General features: G+C 38.1%; 1 protein-coding gene across 1 annotated transcript; it reads left to right on the plus strand.

Moving 5' to 3' along the window:
* The first annotated feature begins 10,203 nt into the window (after positions 1–10,203).
* LOC132978022 (caM kinase-like vesicle-associated protein) lies at positions 10,204–23,021 on the plus strand. Its single transcript, XM_061043005.1, has 11 exons — positions 10,204–10,397; positions 18,331–18,471; positions 18,570–18,701; positions 19,718–19,792; positions 19,949–20,087; positions 20,201–20,321; positions 20,435–20,510; positions 20,614–20,750; positions 20,842–20,920; positions 21,005–21,092; positions 21,642–23,021. Exons 2-11 carry the CDS (start codon positions 18,377–18,379, stop codon positions 21,939–21,941), a joined length of 1,242 nt encoding a protein of 413 aa, XP_060898988.1. The 5' UTR covers positions 10,204–10,397; positions 18,331–18,376; the 3' UTR covers positions 21,942–23,021.
* The last annotated feature ends 103 nt before the right edge of the window (positions 23,022–23,124 follow it).

Genomic DNA, 23,124 nt, shown 5'->3' on the forward strand with positions numbered 1-23,124 from the left:
TGCCTCTCTAAATGAGAAAGAAATAATTCTGAGGTAGTGAAACCCAACCCTTATTTTTGTGTTTCAATTGCATTTTTAAGGGATGGTCATTTTCAGTTAAGCGTATCATCTGCATAAAGATACGTTTTTATTTCTAATGTCAAAATTAGAACAGATTGGATATATTTAATTGACCCAAAAGGTGAATTTGATTTGACCAATAGTGCAAAAAAAAAAAAAAAAAAACTACAGCTCAACTTTGTCTGGAGCTGCCCAACAATTAATAATTCAACATAACTGTTAATATTCTAGGTAAGATGTGCTGAGTAGGCAAGGAATGCATCACATCTCCTTCTGGCAAAATGTAGTCTCAGAAGAAAAAAATCCTGCAGTAGATGTCAAAGACTTAGGCGCACTACGAAATAGGTTGGTTTAAGTTGTTTGATTATACATGTGTATTTTGGGCGTAACATGAATCAAGCAATTCATGAGCCATGAGTAGTAGCTCTCATTCCATTTAAGAGCAAGGTGTGCCAACAGGCACATTGCAGTTTACACAGCAAATTTCTGTCTTTATTCTTAAAATGGACCAAACCCAGGCCGAGTCATTGAACTTCACTCCTTTCACTGTGCTCCTGAACACACAGAAAACACACAGGACACTGTATGAAATGTGTTGATGGTGAACTGGAGTCATGTTCAGAGGAAGCATTTCAACAACATCAGAAACAATCAGAAACATCAGTGCCTTCGAAAATGAAGAGAGAATTAGTAAACATTTCTGCATTAGGCAAAGTGTAACTTTGTTAATTATTAAAATCTCCAGACATGCCGACAGGATCAGACAGAATCTTTGTAAACTGATGTTCTGTGAGCTCAACATCAAATACTGTACAGGCATGTATTTGAGAGGGAAAGAGAGACTATCGCTAATATTTATGTCAATGGTTCTGTACCCTCCTGCAGACAAAATGTCAAAGTGTCCTTGGAAAAAACACTGAAACCCTAGTTTATCCAGAGGCATAGTCTATAGTCTGTGAATGTGTTTAATTGTAAATATGACCATTCACTTTGAATGGCATTGTCACAGGTGTATTTGATCTCTAGTTTCTTGAGCTGCTAATAACTTGTTTTTATAGATCAGCATTTTTTTTATAAATCCTGTCTGTCAGTGGATTTTACTTGTTTTTGTGTTTGAATGTTTGCTGGTTTATGTGACTTATGCTGGTATGTATGTTTGCTTGCCCAAGTGTCGTTTTAGAAAGTGCCATATAAATATAGTTTTGTATTATTACAATAAATTAAGGATGAATGTGAGATGTGGTGCAAAAGTGCTGTGACAAGTTGGTGGACTAATAAAGGGCTATATACTCTAAGCAATATTCATGCATCCTTATTCCCTATTCTTATGGAAAACCTTAAGGCTACCTGTACAGATACATAAAACATGTCAACCTTAAACAGAAGGGCTCCAGCTTTGCAGATCGGGTCTGAACCACAGACTATATGTAGAGATGCATTCCATGACAAAAAGTGACCAAAAATATTTTGAGGTCCACCTACGGACTGGCTGCAGTATAGGTCATAAAGCGCCCTCCTTCATCTTAACAGAGGGGACATCCGTCAAACAAATTCAAATACACCTCAGACAGAATTTCTTAAACATGTTTTCTTTCCATTAAAGGTAGATCTTATAATGCTGAATCATGTTTGGTGTTCAATTTTCTGAGACGTTTAGTTTTGATTAGTTGTTTGATGGTGTTGAAAAATGAAGCCAATGCAGAAGTGAAAAAAAAAACAGTTCCATAAGTGTCAATTTGAGGCTGGCTCCAAAAGACCCAGAAGTCCCATAAACACCCCGTATTCAAATGTCCATTTTGACAGAAGAAATAAACATGTTTACAGCCTAGTACAAAAAACAATTTTGGTCTGGATAGCTCATGTTTTTATTGGCACACACTCTGCGGGAGGTATTTTATGACGCATCTGTCTTTGATTTCATGAAGGATAAGAGTTATTCATCATTAGGGGCATGCCTTACCTTTTAGTCAGGAGACTTAAGTCCTGGCTCAGCTCCTGCTCTTTACCTAATACTAGGCTGACCTGAAGTTTGACAGCATTTCCATATAGGGTGACTGCCATTATTGGGCTTTAAAAATGTCCTTCAGAAACCAATGGGTGATGTCATTGAGACTACGTCCATGTTTCATAAAGTCAATGGCTACAACACCATGATTGACAATCAGCAAAGAAGAAGAGGAACAGTGAGAGGAACGTAACAAACACAAAAATAAGAGTCCTTGAACTTTTCACAACCATAAGCAGAATCTTTTCTGCTCTGGCCTGTGGGATCTTAGGTGTTTTAACGCCAAGTTAAACATTTGTTTTGGTTAGCAAAAGGGGGTAGGATGTCACAACAGTGGCTCCACCAACCGGTCCATATTGCACAGACTCTTGCTCCAATGTTGTCACCAGTGCAATATGTCAGTGCCACTTGTGAAGATATTTTGGCTTCACTTTTGCACCACATGACATGACGACGAGACATGTCGTCCATGTTTATATCAGTCAATGGTCTGAACACGGCAGGCCCATCTTGATGTTACAATTTTTGTGTTTTATTACCCATCACTAAAATGTCTCATAAAACTATCAGTGTATGTTATGCATCAATAAAAGTCATTTGGTTTGGTTTGTATTAAAAGTAATTCGGTCATTGTGTCACGTCAACGGGAGAAGCAAAACTGAATCATCTAGTCTCGGTTAATTGGGTTTGGCCAGGTTTGTTGACATAAAAAAATGTGAATAAGACAGATTTTCTGTTATGCTGATCTGTGTTTGTCTTCCAAAAGCCCTGTTGTGGCTTGTGAGCCTGTTGCCATGACAACCACCATTTGATACCAGTGGTGTGTAGGAAGGCGGTGAGATATGGTTGAAAATTATCAAACTGCTTTATGCATGTTTTATAATCTATTCATACGTTTCATACGAGTGTTTGTGTTTATGTCGGAGTAATAAATAAATAAAATGGGTTTGGAAGAGAAATACATACACGCGCATGCAGATATCATTCATTCATAACACTGGGTCATATTCCTTCTTATGATAAATTCAGAGATTATTCTACTGTATATGCCTCAAAGTGAATACTTTACTGTGAGAACGCTGAATACATATTTTTCTTTCTCTAACTTACTGATTTACATCTGTGCTTGTTTCCCTCATGGAGTTAATGTAGTGACCCACATCTCTCAGGAGAATCAGTCCCACAACTGTTTCTGCAAGCAACATATTACCTGAAAAGTCTGTGCATTTCATCCTTGTTTAATTAAATATTTTGTTAAGTAGGGAATGTTAATAATGCCTCTGGAAGGCATTTACAATTTGACTAGAGGTAGATAGTGAGCATTTAAATTTAAAGAAGTACAGTTATATTAATCATCATCCATACAATCACCGCTTCAAGTACATAAACAAAAAAATGGCAAAGGATCAGTTTATTTCAAGTCTACATATGTGAGTGTTAGATTCTATAAAAGCTGAAATGTTATCAGTGATGAGGTCATATTTTGTTATGCAGAGGTTAATCTCTAGTGTTTCTGGAAAAAAGTGATCGTGCAGAACAGTTGCCATTCTAAAGGTTATGAAATGTAATAATTGTGTATCAGCAGCTCTAGTCTGCATGCAGCAATTAGGGCAAAGAGTCCCACTTGTTTATAAAAGTGGTTAAATGCTTGTGCGGACCCAAAGGCAGCCCTCATAAACTCTGAATTTGCACTAGAGAGCGCCGAGATAAATTGCCTTTCCACGGTAGCAGAGAGAGCACAGTAATTACAAGGATATGAAACCTTTAAAGGACCTTCTTTTATTTATTTATTGTTACTGCTTTATCCCGAGAGCATGGAGCAATAGCCTACAAAAAGAAACTAACAAGCTGTTGTTGTCTTTTTTACTTTTTGAATTAAAAGTTGGGGACTTGGTCAAACGAGCTGCTCATTTTTCTTTATCAATATTTGTTTGTAATGGAGTTTTTCTTACGGCCTTTTCTTCATTCACTTCTAGTTGCGAGCTGATAAGCGTTTTGTGGACAAGGTTCTGCTGTGATTGTGGTTACTATGGTAACCTCAAAGAGCACCAAATGTTCCACTCGAAGTGTGAGGGTATCATCTGTGACGCTGCGTCTGGTCACACACAAAAAAACACAATCCAAATCCACATAACTTCTCCAACTGTCCGATTTACTCTGAACCAATTATTTTAAAGATCCCAAAAGAACATCAAAATATGTTATTAGTTCACCTGACATTTGAGACAATAAGTGACACTCAAAGAAGTTGCAGAATTTGCAAACAAAAACCCCTCACATAGGTTTACATTATTTTATTACTCTCAACTTGCTGCAGCCTCTGTGCTTATTTAAATGTAAGATGTTGTTTAAAGGTGGAAATCTGTTGAAACATGGCAGCACATTGAGAGACTCCCTGTCTCTGGTGCATTAGATTTTGCTTTTTGCTTTTTTCAAGATTCAAGATTCAAGATTTTTATCTGTCACATGCTCATACAGATGTGCAGTGAAATGTAAAGACTGTTCCGCAAGGCCATGCAATAAACACTCAAATTACTAATACACATATATACAGTAATATAGAAATATAATGTAAAGTTTGAATATACAAACTATAGAATAATGTAAACAGTGTAGTGTATCATGTCTTGTATATGTTCAAGTTCTTATATAGGCAATAAAACATTGATTTGAAGTTTTTAAAATACGTCAACCTGACATGTGTCCATTGTACTGTACAATACAGCGCAAACTAAAAATGTTACTTCTGTCAGTTCAAACGCTTTCATTTTATTTTGTAATAGACTGTAATAGACAACTACATGTTTTCTTTTATCCGAAGTTTTGTGTAAATACTTAATACTCTGACATCAATCTATGCTGATGTTTAAAGTTACCCATCTATTACATAGTAACATCATTTATTTTAAGGAATCTTTCACGCTACTCCGGACTGCACATAGTCTCATGCAGGCTTGTACATATTAGTTTGTTGGATGTTTATTGTTTAATATTTAATTTTATATTTTTGTACATAGAGAGCACAGTCTATCAAAGTCAAAATCCTTGTTTGTGTGAGCATACCTCGCCAAGAGTGATTCTCTTCTCAAACCACAAAGTGAATTTCTGTCTCTGACACTTTTCAATACCTGTAAAACCTTCTTTTGCATATTTTCTGATATTTTACATCTGTATTGATTTTGAAGTATTTGCTCTCTCGGGGAACTTTTTGCCACATTGTTTAATTGGGACATTATGTAAAACGTCTTCTTCTGTCAAATGCAGTGATATCTGTCAAGATGTTTAGTGATGCCTGTGAGAAGACTCATACCTTCAGCCTTGCACAGGTTTCCATCCCAGACCCCATGACTATTGGTTTCTGTTTCTATGACAACTAAGTTGAACTATAAGTTGACTCATCTTTTACAAGCTTGAGTACAGAATTGTGGAGATAAAAAATATTGTGGTGAGGAAATGATTTCTAAGCAAAAACCTGCAGTGCAAAAAAGAAAGGGCGGGGCGGGGGTAAATCCTATTTTCTTCAAACAATGACATTTTTCAGCCAATGTGACCATTTTTTTTCTTCTTCCTCCAAGATACAATCATCCATTCATAGAAAATAAACAGAAAATGCACCAGGATTAGTTTATTTCCGGTCTAAGTCTGAGACAGTGTTAGTTAAGAAGGATGTTTCTGCAGTGTTCTGACACACAGTAGGCTACACATTTTGCTGTCTGCCTCATCCTTCTTTGCTGAAGTGAGCTGTTTAACTTGCTTTATGATTTTTTCAGAAACATCATCTATTCACACATTTGCAGTATATAATTCATGACTGCCTGGAATGGAAAAAAATAGGATATATATTCAAGTAGAGCTTCTATAGTAACTCATAAGCCATCTAGTATGGCAGTACTGAAATCTGTATTACTGTTTCTCACTTTTTCATCTCACAATATAAAAAAACACCAAATAAATCTCATGCACTATTGAGAGTCCTCAATTTGTACACTGTGAGGGTCTTCAGATCCCTGCAAGACATGTTGAAACAGTGAAGCAAGGAGTCACTCGAGTCCATTCATAGACTTACAAATGCTGGATTAAGCAGATGCAGCCATGGTAACATGAGGCTGGGCTGAGCATTGAGTACTTTCAGAGAAGCACAGTGAGGCACTGCCTGCGAGCTTTGTGACGCAGATCCCACTTTTGCGTATGCTTCTACTGTATGAAAGACCTAAAAAAAAAAAAAAAGGCCTTCCTGCAGATAATTACAACTGATACACATCACATTAGGGATAATTTTTTGACACAAAAGGCAGAAAATAGCTCTTCTTTTAAAGGGATGCTGCATCTAAACGGCTACAGTGAACCGATTGTAACCAGTTTCTATTTAATCTGACTAAAACAATGAATATTGAAGGACACATTCAAAGTGGAAGTTGATGTTAAGGCACTTTTAAATGAGTGGCACTACAGCTGAATGTGACTGAGCTGAAAGTGGATTCATGGAACAGCTTAAAATATAAAGACAAACACTTGCACTGTATTGAAACTGAACCCAATGAATGTCATCAGAAGAGTCCCTAAAGCTCATAATAAAGGCAGTATGTACTCTGGATTAGAGGTCAGACAAAGACCTACAAAAAAACTTTTTTATCCAGGATCAAGTAATCCTGCTTACTTTAGTCCTGTTTTGTTTTTTGATTTTTTGATAGAATGAATCATGTCCATATACAGACTTTTTAGGATGACCAAATATGGATAACCTGAGCTTTAAATGGGACATCATATTCTGCGTTTTCCACGGGGGCCGCCAAAATCCACACAAAATGAAAAATCCCAGAAGTTGCTTTAAATCAAATATCTTGTGTTTGAAATGAACAGCTGTTGTGTGAAATACTCAATGGTTACAAAACCCTGTGTTTTTTATTTAGCAGCCGGATCTCTGCTTTATCTAGTATGTCACCGTAACCATGCAGTGATTTAACACCACAATATTAAAATGGTCTAAATTATCGACATCATCTTCAGGAGTGTTATTAGATTAATTTAATAGGCTTATTACCTTTTTTCTCCTTACTAATTTTATTTTCTTCTATCATAAATGCAGCACTTTGCTGGGATCAGGATAATCCTGACTTTTTTGGGGGGATCAAAGTTATCTCAATCATTACTACTCAAAGGTTTTGAACAAGACAAATTTGAGAATTATCCGAAAGAAAAGAAGACTGAATTACTTTGTCTTATACATTTTTTTAGACACTTTTTCACTGACAAATCGTGTTCAAGTTTTCTTCCAATCCGATAGCTTTAATTCTATCAAATTACTTACTTAACAATGAATCACATTATTGTGTTGTGCGCTCGGAACTAGCTTAAAAGAAAAAAACAATCCTATTCCTTGTAATAGATCTTGTTGCTTTACACGTCTTCTGTGTAAAATGACTGAGTGCAAACTCACAGATTTCAGACACCAAACACTGCAATATCCAATTCCCCGAAGAGGCTGTCACCAAAGCCAAACTATTTAGCTTAAGTACATCCAATAATACCAACATCAACACGAGTGCAGAGTTAAAGCCATGTTTGAAGGATGATGAGGTGAGCTGCAGTTACTAAGCTGCTTTAATGACGCACTAGAGAGTGAAAAGTCTTGACGCTGTCATGTTAAGTTCATCATGTATGATCTTTCCCAGTCTAAGTTTCAGGCACTCTGTTGACTGAAATGAAGCAATCTCACCTTTTATCTGAAAAATACCCAAATCTAGGGTGTACCTGCAGCTCTATTTTTGCCTCCCCGCCTCCTACCTGCTGCTGATGAATAAATGCTTTTGTTCAACTTCTGCCTCTGTGTCACTGGGGTTATGTTTTTACTTCAAAGTGTTTTACCTTTGAAACATTTTCAAATTGTCTTCTCCTATTAAAATTCAGGGTTTCTCTCAGGTTGACGTCTCAGAGACATTTTTAGACTGAAAGTCAGACAGCTGACAGAGTGATTGAGTCCCTCCTGCTGTGGAGGATTGGAGGAGGATTATGAACGCCCTGCTGTAAAATAATGACAGTGATATGACGGATTCCAGGACTCAGATTTGTGATACAGAACAACTTGTACTGCTCAGAAAACCAGTTCTGAAGCAATGGGAGATAGGGAGGAGAGAGAGAGAGAGAGAGAGAGAGAGAGAGAGAGAGAGAGAGAGAGAGAGAGAGAGAGAGTAGGTGGGTTTTTTGGGTAGGTGGGGAGCAGGTTAAAGATGTTCCATTGCTCGCCTTCCTGTTATCCCAATGGCCTTTAAGCGGCATTACTCATTTGGGAAAGAGACACTCCAGTTACATAAGCCAATGCTACAGACTCTGCCAACCAGCTAAAACCACCTCACATCCTCTGTATGTACCTGGACATAATTGCACTGTGCTATAAATTGTCAGATCAGTTTTCTCTTGCACACATCTGAAAACTGATCTGACATGCACTTGGTCAATGGCCAGGTGAAAAAAAAAGCCTGTAGTATCATAGTATCAATGTTTGCTTCTGCCGGCTTCTGAAAATGTACATTATCACACACAAATAGGTCTCAAGTGTAGCTCAGATTTGTAAAAATATTGATCTTTAATGGTAATCACTGGGATCAATCTTGGGAGACTCAACAACCAACGCCCAGCCAACGCCCATCGGACTGTGTCGTCCCCACAACCACCGTCATCCTCATTCATGCCCGCCCTGCTCCGACCTTTACCTCAGCGGCAAGGAGGTATGGACAACAGGAATGCGAGGAATACAAAGGAGAAATCCTGCCTGCATATTATCCCATACGCTCTGTTGTAAAGCGTCTCCAGATAACACTTGAATTATGAATTAGTGCTATACAAATAATGATTGATTGATTGACACAGATATTAAAATGTAAGTCAGAAACCAGCTCAAGAGGAATGGGCTCACGGTCACATTGTTGTTCATGAGCAATACAAGCCTGTCAAGAACACAGTTTGACTGACCTAGTGAAATTTCCTGGTTCTTTTGAGTTTTTTTGAGCAGAACTGGATCATTCAGACTGTGTGGAGCAGAGTAGTCCACCGTCAGCTGCTTGCTTACTTGTTGGTTGTGACAGCTTTTGAGCACTATAGGATGATGTGTTGGTTGTAGAAGCAACTCAAGTGCTGCTTTCTGCCTCTTTTACTGTTGTTACTGCCAAAATCGACCCACTTTTTAGCTGCTTTTGTTTGACAAGGATAACAGCTTAAATGTAGGCTCTTGATTGTAGAACGTGCTTCACTGTTTACGTGTTGATGGTTGTTTGTTTTTAATGTTTTAATTGGTGGTGCTACTGCTGAGCCAACTTAATGTGTGCAAAACTTAAGTTTGGCATAAATAAAGTTGTCTCCAAATTGCTCTTTAACTCAACTGAATCAAAAGGGGACCATTAAATGTATCAAACTATAGTTCAAATTATTAATCTAGGGTCTCATTTGATTTGGTTTATTTTCTGTCCTTTATGATTTATGTAAAGCCAACTGGGTTGAGAGTGAGCAAGCGTTCTAGCTGGTCTTATGGGGTCATATGACCGTTTATCTGTTTACCTTTTCGGATACAACTTTGATCATGAAATGTGTAATAATTTAAAGTCTGCATGCACTTAAGTAGACTATAATCTTCACAGTATTTGAGTATCTTTAATGGCATTCTGTCAATACTGTGTAACATACTGTGTCTTTAGTAGGCTCAGGCCTAAGTATTGAAATATCTTTAACAGGCTATCAAAATGAATGAAATAAATCGGGCACCTTTGATTTAAAGGCATTGAACAGACAAAGGCACAGAAATTCCATTTTTGAGTTGGAAAGAAGCTGCTCTTGTTTTTGTGAAATTGTCTATTTAAATGAATGACATCAACTTCCGGAGGAACTTTTAGAAAAAAAAAAAAAAAAAAAAACTATTTAGAACCTGCTGTTTGATCCTTTTTAGTGCCGGGCAGTTGACGTGAAGCCTTCATCATCACCGGCTTCATTCACTGTTAAACTCCCCACGGCGATGATATTTCATCAAAACATTTGCTGCACTGCTGCGCGCGCACACACAAATTTCACAGTTGGACACAGTGGCGTTTTTCACGCGCGCGCGCGCTCACACACACCTCCCCTCCTTCCTGCATCATAGCCCGCTGTTCCCATCACACGTTCACGTAATACTCCGTGAACACGCTGACTTGTTGGAAATGCTCGAGTATCTCAGATCTGTCTGATAGCGCACACTGGCTGCAGGATCAGCGGAGGGAAAAAAGTGAAGCCAAGCCAAGAAAACACACTCCACTATTAGACTGAGGATTGGATTATTGATTAGCACCAGTTGACTTCATTGAAGGTAAGTGAGCGCACTTTGCTTGATCTTTGGATAACTATCATAAGATTTTAGAGCTCTGCTGCCAAAACGCGAGAAGTGGAGAAGGTTGATGAATAACCTCCGAGGCTTTTCAACTGTTGTCTTCGGCTCTTCTCACTCTTAAACCGAGGACACATGTTTGATTTCGAAAAGTTTGGCGGCAATAAAACATTTACACTGAAATATGGCACGTGCATACAGGATAGTTTTTATGCGACAGCTCCATATTTGGGTTACTTGTCTGATGCGTAAATGGTCCACTGTTGATTTGAACTGTGCAGCTGTTTGAGCAAGGTTTTCACTAATATTCCATAATGTAGCCTGCTCAGTGATGCCTTTCTTTTGTCTTTAGTTTACACATAATTGCACTAATGTGCAACAAGTTAATTCACATTATGAGCTCAATCTGCGCCTCAGTTTTACAAAAGGTATGTTTTTTCTTGATGCACACAGACTGCAGCAGCTCTTGAGCTCACAGACTCGTGTCCTTGCCTCTCTGTCATTATTTGTTATCATTCACACCAAAAGAGTTTGTGGATACAGTAATGTTCCAATTAAGGCCAAACTTGATATAGACTCCATAGGGTGGAAAGTTCTCTGACATATCCTGTTATTGAAGATGCCCATCTTTGCTTAATAAAATCATACTAGAAAACCACAGTGACATGCCAAAGTGTGTTAGTGTGACCTCAAGAGGTCTCTGCAGGGGTTCCAATGTGATGTCAATGTCATTTCAGTATTTTGTAAGTGCAATTGGAAAACATCCAGGGCAACAAATCAGAAGTCTAACATTCATTTTAAACTGCAGAATTTAAAAGAAACTTTGGGAGACTGTGTTGCACAGGTGGCTGATTTGACGCAGGAAGGCTTGAATGGCGGTGGCCCATCTGCTGGAGCATGCTAAGAGCTGAACACTTGTAAGGGATGTTATGGACACACGATGATACTGTTGAACACTTCATTAACTGAGAGACCTTAAATGATTAAACAAAGTGCTATTTTTTTTTCAAACAGCTCCTGATGCTGCAATCCTTTCAGACATGAAGCCACACACCTTTTTATTTATTTATTTATTTATTTTTTTACAGGTGTTTCATTTCTCTGCTCCTCACGGCCTTGGTGGCTCGTTCTGATGAACAGCGCCCGATTCATCAGTGAATAACCTGTTCATAAGGTCCTTTTTCAATAGAGCTGCAGCCTTTTGTTTATGTAACAGGCTTCACACTGAATTGAACGTGTTACCTGGATCATGGTGTGCGTCATTAGGCATTCAGCTTATTGTTATCATGAGTTCCTGGAGCATCCTTTTTTGCAAACACTGTTTAAAATCAAATCGATGAATGCAGTCTCAGTCACATGAAGTGGCAGTGGTGTTGGGTAGTTTTGATGTCGAGTACGCAGAGAGCTGCTCTGCACAGACGGTGCCATGGTGCACTGCATTCTGTAGCACTTGGTGACCATGGCAACAAAACAACATCAGAAGAAGCTGGTCAGATGAGCCGGTGATGCCAGAAGACTAGATGAATGGTCGACTCCCAGCATTGCAGAGCTCAGCATAAAGGAGGAACTGATTCATGCACATCACCATGTCCCTCCTCTCCACGGACTCTGAACAAACACATTTCTCAATCTTCTGTTCATGTGTGATGTAATGTCCTTGAAAATTAAACGTGTAAATGTGTTCTTTGTGTTCACAGCTCAGCAAGAACAACATTTAGCTCCTAAATGTGGCATAACAGGCTTTACAATTTGGCTCAAAGCTCATCAGCACCATCTGCCCCCTGTCACCAAGTCATTCTGTTTGAAGAGGCTCGACTGTGGCTAAATCCACGGCTCCCTCCAGCCTGCTCCCACTGCTTGACATCACTTTGAACAATTCATATTAATATTATTCATCAAAATGCACCAAACCCCTTTTTTCGTAGTTAGGTAATGGAGCGCCATTACACCACACTCACCATTTTTCTCTTTCAGCTGTATCATAAATCAGTAGTGTTATTGTTCCCAGTGCCCTCAAAACTGAATTGAGAAGATGCTTGAGCATTTTCTGTTGTTATTTCATAAATATCCTCCTACACACAAATACGCTCACACAGACAAACACACACAGTTACATACTTCTCCTTGGACACAGACAAAGTGTGCTAGTAGGACCAATAAGGAACTGTTACAAGGCAACAGCAGACATTAGCTGTAAAAATGAGCCACTTCAGGGTTAGGGTTAGGGTCAGTCAGTACGCCTCAGCAAGTATATCAGTGTCTGGTTTTTAAAAGTTAAAAAGGATTGGGTCAAGGCACTTCTAATCAATCTATCAATAAATTGATACCTATACAGACACTTGTGTCTTAAAAAAAATTAAGCCAGTTCATCACACTTTCATGGAAATCTAAAATTATGATGGCCGGATTTTGAGGAGACAATATAACAATGAGATAAGGTGACAGCTGTATGACCCCATGTGTCCCTTTAAGACCTGAAGTCTATTGTGAAAACAAGTAAGTCAGATTGATTTAATATCCGGTGCCACATGCTCTACTCAACCATCCAATAGCCAATACGTTTAAGTTGTGCTACCAGTTTTCAGTCAACATTTCTTATTGCACTACAACTTAAAGCTCCAGTGAGGAACTTTTGGGTTATGTTGCTTTTGACGACCCCTGTAGACAAATCGTATCACTTTGCTGATCTTTTATTGTACATGTGCAAGTATTGTTTTCTAATTGGAAATGTTATCCTTCTTTTTTCTTCTTTAAGTCTTAACTTACAACTCGCAATGAATTTTTGCTTTAAAAAATAAATGAAAAAGGCTGTGTCTGCAGCGTGCAGTGAAACTTGTCGTCTGGTTACAGGCATAACAACCAACTAGAAATAATCAGTCTTGTTGCTGGTGGTCTTTGTTTTTTTTTCTTTTTTTCAAAGATTTAATTTTGGGCTTTTTGTGCCTTTTAATGAAGAGATAGGACAGTGGATAGAGCTGGAAATCAGGGAGAGAGAGTGGGGAATGACATGCTGGAAAGGAGCCAAAGGCTGGAAGACGCGCACGCACTAACCATTGTGCCACCAGCGCCCCAGTCTTGTTTGTTTTTAAGGTCATATTAACTCATCACTATTAATATTGTTCTGTTTTCTAACCAGTTAAAAACTGCCAACAGGAGCTTTAACTTTGATGGAAACACAATCATCTACCATATCCTCTTCAAACATTGTGACTATTGCTCCTGTGCTCAAATATCTCCACAATATAGTGTTGTATTGCAACTTGCAGTAAGGAGTTTCGTAAAAAATACATAGTATTACTGACAAAGAGAACTAATCATCGTTTTTATTCTATTTTACGTGTTCCTATTTGGAGGTTATGGCATGTATTACTTTAAAGCAAATTCATCTGAATTGGAAGTGTTTTACCTTCACCTACTTTTGATGCTGCTAGAAATTTAATTAATTTCTGATTTGAAATCTTTATCAAATACAACAGCTCTACAACAGCTCTGCCTTCGTCATTTTCTACGCTAGGGTCTTCAGTTTGATCTGCAGCAGCCTTAATTAATTAAGAACACTTCATTCAGATCTTTCAAAAGGAGAAGATAAAGAAATCCTGATTCAACAATAGTCAAATGCCTCCTATCTTTTTCTTCTCATCGTGCAGGAGAACAGCATTTTATCCTACTTTAAGAAGAGGGAGAAGAAGCGGGCTTACTGTTGAGTGGTTGGTGCACTGTGGTTCTGTGAGTTAATTATCTGAGAACAGGTGTTGGGATCTATGATGCATTTTGCCGTATAAAGATTGCATTAAACGGTCTCACCTCAGGCTCACGCTTATAAAGAAACTCGTCTCTGTATGGGCAGTAACGTTTGTCTTTGTGAGGCAACAGAGGCCGCTAAAAGTGCTAAGTCATGCCTAAGAGGGTCATTCAAGATGCTAAGAAGATAAGTTTTGTTAATAACATCAAACGTGACCACGATTTGGATTATGTAATTGAATAAAGCTTCCAAAAACACTCACATAAGAGGCGACAAAAAGCAAAGAAAAAGACGGAGAAGTGTTTGTTCTTGTGTGCGTTATCTGTTGCTTCTTTTGTGTTTGATCATGGTCATCATGGCACAGTCTTGAGGCATATATTAGAAAATAAATGATTATTTAACCAGTGCAGGCAGTGCTGTTGTGTGAATCAATGTGAGAGCCAGTAAAACAGTAATGTTTAATCTGGGTATTGTAATTGCTTGATTCATGCAGAGGGTATGATTTAGCTCATAATCATCTACCAAACCGTCATCATACTGCAGACACATGGTTTACTGATAGTGCTCCTCTTTAACACAGAGGGGCCAGCTCTTGCATTTAGCATGGATCTCTGATTAATGCAATATGTCATTGTTTAGACTGTAGAGCCGCAGTAACTGATGTGCTATCTGTTTAAGCAGTTTGCAACATTACCTGATCCTTTTCATTCACACCAGGGGGAAATGTTCTTTACTTGTGCTAAATTAAAGTAACAATTCAGACTGAAGTAAAAATCTTTGTCTTGGATAAATCTAAAAGAAAAAAGCACTTGAAAAATTGGCCTAATTTATGTTGACAAAATGCACTATGGGTAATATCATATATATCATATCCGGGATCCAAGCAAGATGTAACATCTTGTCTTTCATTACACAATTCTTATCTTGATATATATATATATATATATATATATATATATATATATACGTATATGTGCTTCTGTTTACCTGCTCGCTATACTATTTCTCTATGTTCTTATTTGCCAAGTCTAATTCCTTTTAGGTGTAAAACCTACCTAGCTCAAAGCCCTGACCCTGATTCTCAAATGTTCTATTCTAAAATTAAAGACTACAGTGATACTTCACTTATGTAAAAAATACAAAAGTTTGTTGTTTTGAAAAGTATTTCACGGATCATCTGTTTGGTTTCGTATCACTTCAGGAACTCCATCAAAACTTTCCATAAATGGCTACAATAACTTCAGTTTCCACTTCTAAGCACTTCCACTAAAATAAATAGCATGAACTGCAGTGCGGCTCTGTACACATCAGGCCTGGATGAGTATACTGTAGATAACATGAGGGGCCGGTGAGAGATCTTATTTTAACTGGTACGAGTACCTCTTACAGACACACGTATTACTGTTTATGTACTTCAGTGCAGAGGTGGATAAAGCTGTACCAAATGTATTCCTATCAGTATTTTATAGAAAGGATCAATCTTGTTTGGCTTGTGTAATTCTTCTAGTGGAGGATTATTCAACGCGTTCTGGGGTGACCTGCCCGTTATGGGAGCTAAGCTTAGGTTGCATGTAAAAAAGTTTAGCACTGTGTTGTTGTAAAATAGATTCAGACCAATAAGAAGGTGTAAAGATGCCAATTTCGGATCATTTGTCGTGTTCCATAAAATAATCTCATTCTAATATAGCCATGTTAGTCCATTATTAACCTCTGAAACATTTTAAGAGATAAAGAGTATGACCAGTAGTTGCAAAGACCAGTTTGATGTTACAGTACAGTGACATGTTGACTTATCAAGTAAACAAAAGAGGTCATGTGATCCATCTATGTGATGGTGGAGAATCAAGAAATAAACCCTCCGCACTGTAGCACTGCTACTTTCATTCTCTGTTAAATGTAGGACTGCTTCCAAGTGAATCAAAAAATGTCATGAATATTTTTTTCTCCCTGCTGCGTGCGGATCAAAGACAGAAAAGCTCCATTTAATCAGTTTCGATAAAGAGGCTTAAACGAGGAACATCAGTGGAAACAGAATCTTTTCAGTTATAATAAACAAGTCATTTACATAAGGTTACACTTCATACATCCGCTTCACGGCTGAGCCTGGATCATAGAGTAATGAGTCCCCTTGTGGACAGTAGCATACTGGATACAAAGCTTATTGTCTTGAACATTAAGTATTTATCTTCATTCATTATATAATCAAACATTAGACCTCCTGCAGGAGATGGTCTGCTTTGTTGCTTTCAAGTAATGAACAATCACAAAGGATGTTATTTGTTCTCCTTACAAGAGTATTCTTAAAAGTCCATGTTAACATTGACATGGCCGCTCTTTGATGTGCTATGACAGATATAACTGGATTCTAAAGCAGTCAGAGATCTGTGCCTCTGATAGGGTCTTGACTGAGGCTCCAGACAGCACCTCAGTCAGATTTTCTCTACTCCCACTCTCCTGTGCTGGCTGCCATTTCTAACTGAAAGGCCTGCCAACAACCGGCTCTGTCTTCCATACAAGCAACCCAATTCACCAGCTGCTAGTAGTGAACATGTATAGTATTCTGCCGTGCGGCTGCAGCGATTCAGGTCATTTGACATAATTACGGGATTACCACTGCAGAACGTATGAACAAAAGGGTCCGATAGGTACTATTTTGACAACGTCAGACAGTAACCTCTCATTTAAAATCTCCAACAAAGATTCTTATTGCTCAATCTTCAAAAAAAGGAAATAATCCAGTCAGCCAAACAAACCTATATTTATTTATTTATTTATAGAGACTGTGAAATTGGCATAGAAACCTGTTAACTTACTTCACTTCTTTTTGTTCAACATTAGAAATGGTATGTTGGTGCAGAGATTTATCTTGCCGATATTTGGCTGAACAAATACTCAGCAGCAGGAAGCTGTGTTACTGTGGTCTGCAACAGAGTGACCACTGAGTTTGACTGAGACTGTAATCATTTATTAATTTATACTGTTAGGAAAAAAAACGCTTGATGATTAACATCTTTTGAACCATAATCAGTAAACAGTAGAGTCTTGTGTCAGTAGTCAAGTCAAGTGTTTGTAGTCACACATGAATGAGAAGCTCTGCTCTCAGGTTGTTTTGGATTTACACATGATTAGTGCATACATGTGCAGATGTCCCTGTTGGTCAGGTATTTAGTATTTGGTTATTTCATTTCAAAAAGATTTGAAATCACCATGTCTTCAATAGATTATAGCTGAAATGTCATATACTAAGATGGAAGACTTTTTTTTACAACACTCCTCCTTCCAATTGTAGGACTTTTCTTTAGAGAAAACATCTAACTGGATTATAATGATAGCTCTGTGAGCATGCATGCATATTTCATTGTTTTAGTATAATTCCCTTTTAAATAATTTATCTCCCATATGTACTTCATTAAAATAAGCTTCCTGCCATAACGTTCAGGTAAAGTTGTACCTTGCTGAGGTCCATTAAGTCTGCATATCATTATAATGTTGTGCGTAGTTACAACTCCATCTTTAAGTGGCTTTTTTCTAGAGAGTTGGCGAGCTAATTGCTTCATCAACTTTAAGAATTTTGTCAAAAAATGTGAAAAGAGAAGACAAATGTGGGCTAGCTCAAGCACAGGGTAAAGTTTCTAAGAGTATTTTTTAACAGTAGAAAACAGACCAATGAATAATTATACATGTTCTGCTGCTGCACAGACCTGACTCACTGCACAGCGATAGAAACACGGCTGGCAGTTTGACAGAGTTCACTGAAGATGATGTTATTGGAAAATCTAATTTTGTGTTGTTTTGCTCCTGGGAAAATGTGAAATAATTTGCTTCCACTGCCTTGATTACACTGGCCTACTCTGTGATTTATGATTCAAAAGGTTTCGGAGAGATGAAACACTTATAAATTATAACGGCTCCCTATACTGTAAATGTGCACATTGATTTTTTTTAAGTCCATTTCCTGTAAAGATCCACCACTGAGCAATTATTTTTCTTATTCCAATTATTTTCTGTAATGAAACACTTTATAGGCACAATCAATTTACAGGAATGTCCTTTTATGATCTTCAGTAATGAGACAGCAGCACCAGGCTCTTCATCTGTGTTCAGCCCCCTTTACTCCATGTAAACTAGCTGTACTATTCAGGAGGCTCTAATATGTTGCATATGTCTTGACAGGTTGTGTTGTGGCAGCACTTTCCCTGGCTAAAGGGCACGAGCTGCCATGCCATTTGGCTGCCTGACACTCGGGGAGAAGAAGGATTACAACAATCCCTCAGAGGTCACAGACAAATATGACCTCGGACAGATCGTTAAATCGTGAGTACATCCACGGCATAATGTTAAGAAGCGCACAAAGATGTAAGAGAAATGTGCTGGAAAGATCATGTATGTCTCGCCTTTTGTCTTTGTAACAGGGAGGAGTTTTGCGAGATATTCAGGGCGAAGGATAGGAACACCTTGAAAATGTACACCTGTAAAAAGTTCCACAAAAAGGACGGCAGGAAAGTGAGGAAAGCTGCCAAGAATGAGATAATGATCCTTAAGATGTAAGTTCAGTTTTGAGATTCTCCTCATAGAGACAAAATGTCCTGGGAGGAACTGTCCTGGCACTGAGACAAAGTCGAATCCAAAATGAGCAGCACACTTCCGTCTTCAGTTTGAACCAAAGACACAGACAGACGGATATTCTTAAGTCACTAGTCCCCAGGATAGAAAGCCTCAATAAACCACTGAAGCACTGGATGACATGCACCATAGTGTACAGGATTTTACTGCATACATCTCTCTGCTGTAGTACTCATTATATCATAACAAATACCCAGCAGAAAATAGCCTCACACACTGTTTGCTTAAAACAACAGTGCAAATTGTGTCCTGAGAAATATTGAGTCTTGTATCTTATTTTATTTACTTGTTTTACCTACACTTGTGTTTCAACGTGTTAGAATGTTAGAAACAATGCAGCACAGACTGTGAACGTCAGAAAGTAACAGATGAATACATCTTCATCACAAAACATTGGATTAAATGGATGATGACAAGATATAGAATCCATCTACCATTATCTGTATAAAAGCACATTGTTAGGTGTTTTGTATTGCAGAATATGAGCATAAGGTATCATTATGTTTTTAGAATTCATTGTTGCTGCAATTTGGTCCCATTTTGCTTAATATCGACACGTAACCATAAGAACAGATCCACAAGATAATGAAAGGATATCACTCGACTAATCAATTTGCTTAATTCAGTTAACTGTTGATTAATTCAGAGCAGTGATCATGATAGAGTATCAAAAAGCCATAATTACATAAAAAAAATGTTTCCCTCACATAGGTTGATCGTTGTGCTGTCATACTATAAGTTTGCAAAGCTATGAAATACAGTTTCTGATGGCTACTCAGATATCATGTTCACCTTAATCATCCCCATCATTTGGCATGTAGCTGTGTTGCTTGCAGTACTCACTGACTCTGTTGCTTATTTTAACCCCACTCACATCAAACCCCCCTGCCCCCCCCCCCCCCCCACTCTGTCTTCCTCCTTTTCTTGCTTCTCAAAGGCTAAAACATCACAACATTCTCCAGCTGGTCGACGATTTTGAAACCAAGAAGGAGTACTTCCTTTTTCTGGAGCTGTGAGTATTATTGGCAGCGCTTGAGAGACATCTTGGTGCAGACTAGAGTAAACAGTACTGCCTCATCTTGCAAAAGACTATTTTTCAATATCTTTTTTGCATTCTTGTCATCAACAACTGACTTGAATTACATGTTTTGTTGTCCCTTCTTTTCAGTGCCACGGGCAGAGAGGTGTTTGACTGGATCTTAGATCAAGGATATTACTCTGAGAGGGACACCAGCAATGTGATGAGGCAGGTGTTGGAGGCCGTGGCTTACCTGCATTCTCTGAAAATTGTCCACAGAAATCTTAAGGTATATAACACTGCTGACACCTAGTGAAAAAGAACAGCATTTCACCGCAGGCTAATTAAACTGATCTTCAGGAATGCTTCTCATTTTAAACCTCTCTTTGTTTACTCCCACAGCTGGAGAACTTGGTGTACTTTAATCGTTTGAAGCACTCAAAAATCGTCATCAGTGACTTCCAGCTAGCAAAACTGGAGAATGGACTCATTAAGGATCCATGTGGGACTCCAGAATATCTGGGTAAATAACATAAAGCCAGACTGTAGAAAATGTAAAGATTAAACTCTATTAATTGCCAGAAAGTCGAAACAAACTTTGTAAAGCTGAAGCTTCAAACTTGTTCCTGCTTTCAGCTCCGGAGGTGGTCGGGAGGCAGAGATATGGACGACCAGTGGACTGTTGGGCCATAGGTGTCATCATGTACATACTGTAAGTATCCAGCAATGTCTTCACAGATATACCTCAGGTGTCTTTTAGATATATTCAAATGATTTGGTCCAAAAGGTTTGATATCCTTCTTCCAACTCAACAGATTGTCTGGAAACCCTCCTTTCTATGATGACTCTGATGAAGAAGACCCGGACAATCGTGACAAGAACCTTTTCCTAAAGATTTTGTCTGGAGACTATGAGTTTGATTCACCATATTGGGATGACATTTCAGATTCAGGTAGAAATTAAAAGCTTATAAAAATGTGGCATGTTGTCTGAAGGCATACATTTTGGAGAAACTGGTTAACGTTATTTTTGTTGCTTGACAGCCAAAAACTTAGTGGCATCTTTGATGGAGGTGGACCAAGATCAGCGACTGACTGCTCAGGAAGCCATTGCACATGAATGGTAAAAAAAAAATGAAGTCACACAAACAGAAGTAATGTGAAGTTTGATATCAAATATATAATAGAATGCTTGTTCCTTACTCAGGATTTCTGGAAATGCAGCCTCCGACAAGAACATCAAGGATGGTGTTTGTGCACAAATAGAAAAGAACTTTGCAAAAGCAAAGTGGAAGGTATAGCTTCTCACTTTATCTCACATATCAGTCAAAACCTTTTGCTCATATATCATTAATCACTTACCTGTTAGACAAAGGGGTCTATCTTAAATGATATTGATGTCATGCTCTACATTCAAAGTATTTTTTCTGAAATTCACAAACATTTTTAACGGATAGTGTATTCCCTGTTAAAAACAACATTGGCAATTGTAGACAAGCTGTTGGAATGTCAGTCCTCCCTGTGTTGCCTCGTCATTCTTTCCTTTTCCTCTCTAATTTGTCAAAATCATGCAGATATTGTCTCCAATTAGTCTTCACGGCTATTTAATTTGTTTTCAAAGTTTCTTCAATCCCATTTTTATGTCAAAAGTAATATTTTTGAGATGAACATCTTTTTCTTCCACAAAAACAACAGTGTGTTTTCATGGGAGGGTGATTTCAAATTGGCCTAAAAATACATTAATCGAAAAAGTTCAAGTATAGCTTGATATCTTCAGTGAAGTACCATGCACTAAAATAGATGAATTGAAGTGTAGGCTCACTGTGTGTTTTTATCATTTACAGAAAGCTGTCAGAGTGACCACCCTCATGAAGAGACTCCGGGCCTCCGAGCAGGGAGATCCTGCTGCTGCAGGGGCTGCAGCTGACCCCAACACACCCGGCGACGCTGCTGGTCCTCCACCTGGCAGTAGTGGGAGCTTTGCTGCCAGTATTAAGGCTGCTCTTAGTGAAAAGGCTCCAGACACACAGACTGCAACCAACCCTACACTCGCCCTCCCCACTGCAGCCAGACAGGAGGAGCAGCCACAGGCGCGCTGCAATGGAGATGTTCCCCAAATGTTGCCGCAAAGCAAGGGAGACTAGGCACGAGAAGAGACCCTCGTCCCACAACACATGTGCAGTAGAGTCAATACATTTGGCAAGAGAAAACCATGTCTATGCTGTTTAACTAACCCCCCCGTTTGCTGAGTTCCTCACAGCGTCATGCTTTTACCATCCTCTTAGTCTTGATTGGTCTTTTGAATAGTGTTCTCCATTCTCCCTTGTTATTTTATGTAGAGGTCCCTTTAAAGCTAGTTGCTAAGTAGCTCTTTTGTTGTTTCTTTTCCCTGAAAACTGTAAAAATTCATGGTGTAAATTAGTGAAATCAACCCATCTGTATTCATCTGCTCTTTGTATTGAGGTGTGGGTGTCTGTTTGAGCCAATTGCTATTTTTTTGGCTTCAGAACTTACTAATCTAAGTTCATATTGTTACTTAAAATTATGAGTTAAAAGCATTGGTAAATTGATAACAGTGAGATTTTTAAGAAATGTGTCAATTTATTACACTACTTATTTAAGTTATTTCTTAAAAAAACACATACATCTAATTGGAATACATCATGCTGATTTCTTTGTCAAATTTACTTATTAGGTAAAAATGAGCTAAACATGATCAAAAAATGTATTCTTCCTAATTAGATATGTGCAGTACAACTTCAGTCAGCTTACATTTTTATGGCAGCAAGAAAGCATACTTTTAAGTTTAAGTGCCTTAATATTTGTTGCAGTTTTGTGCTAAAATGTTTCAAAAGAAACAGCTTCATTATAATTGCTTACTGATTTCTTTGAAATGTTTTAGCTGTTTTCTCTCCTATATTTAGTTCAACGCTGCTGTATTGATACTCGTGTTCTGTCCTATTTCACACTTAAACTGAAATACAAAAAACGACATTTAGAGCATTGTATCTGGAGTGATGTTTTAGCTGTTGTTATTGTGTTATCACTCGTAATTTGTAAATTTCAGTGGTTAAAGCTGATTCCATAACATGTACCACTATGTATATTTGCATTGTATACATGTGTATTTTTTTATTTGTGTACTTAGCAACATTTAGCTGAGCTAACAGGTTGCTACGCTTGTGAATGAATAAAACTAGCAATACTCTTATTGCTGAAACTGACATTTTCTCAAGTTGTCATTTAATGAAAGGGTTAGATATAGGAAGAGGAGCCACACCACCAACTTCCATCTCATTTTTAGCCATCTTTTAGTAAAATATATTC

Source organism: Labrus mixtus, chromosome 7 (assembly GCF_963584025.1).
Source record: "Labrus mixtus chromosome 7, fLabMix1.1, whole genome shotgun sequence".
Lineage (NCBI taxonomy): Eukaryota > Metazoa > Chordata > Actinopteri > Labriformes > Labridae > Labrus > Labrus mixtus.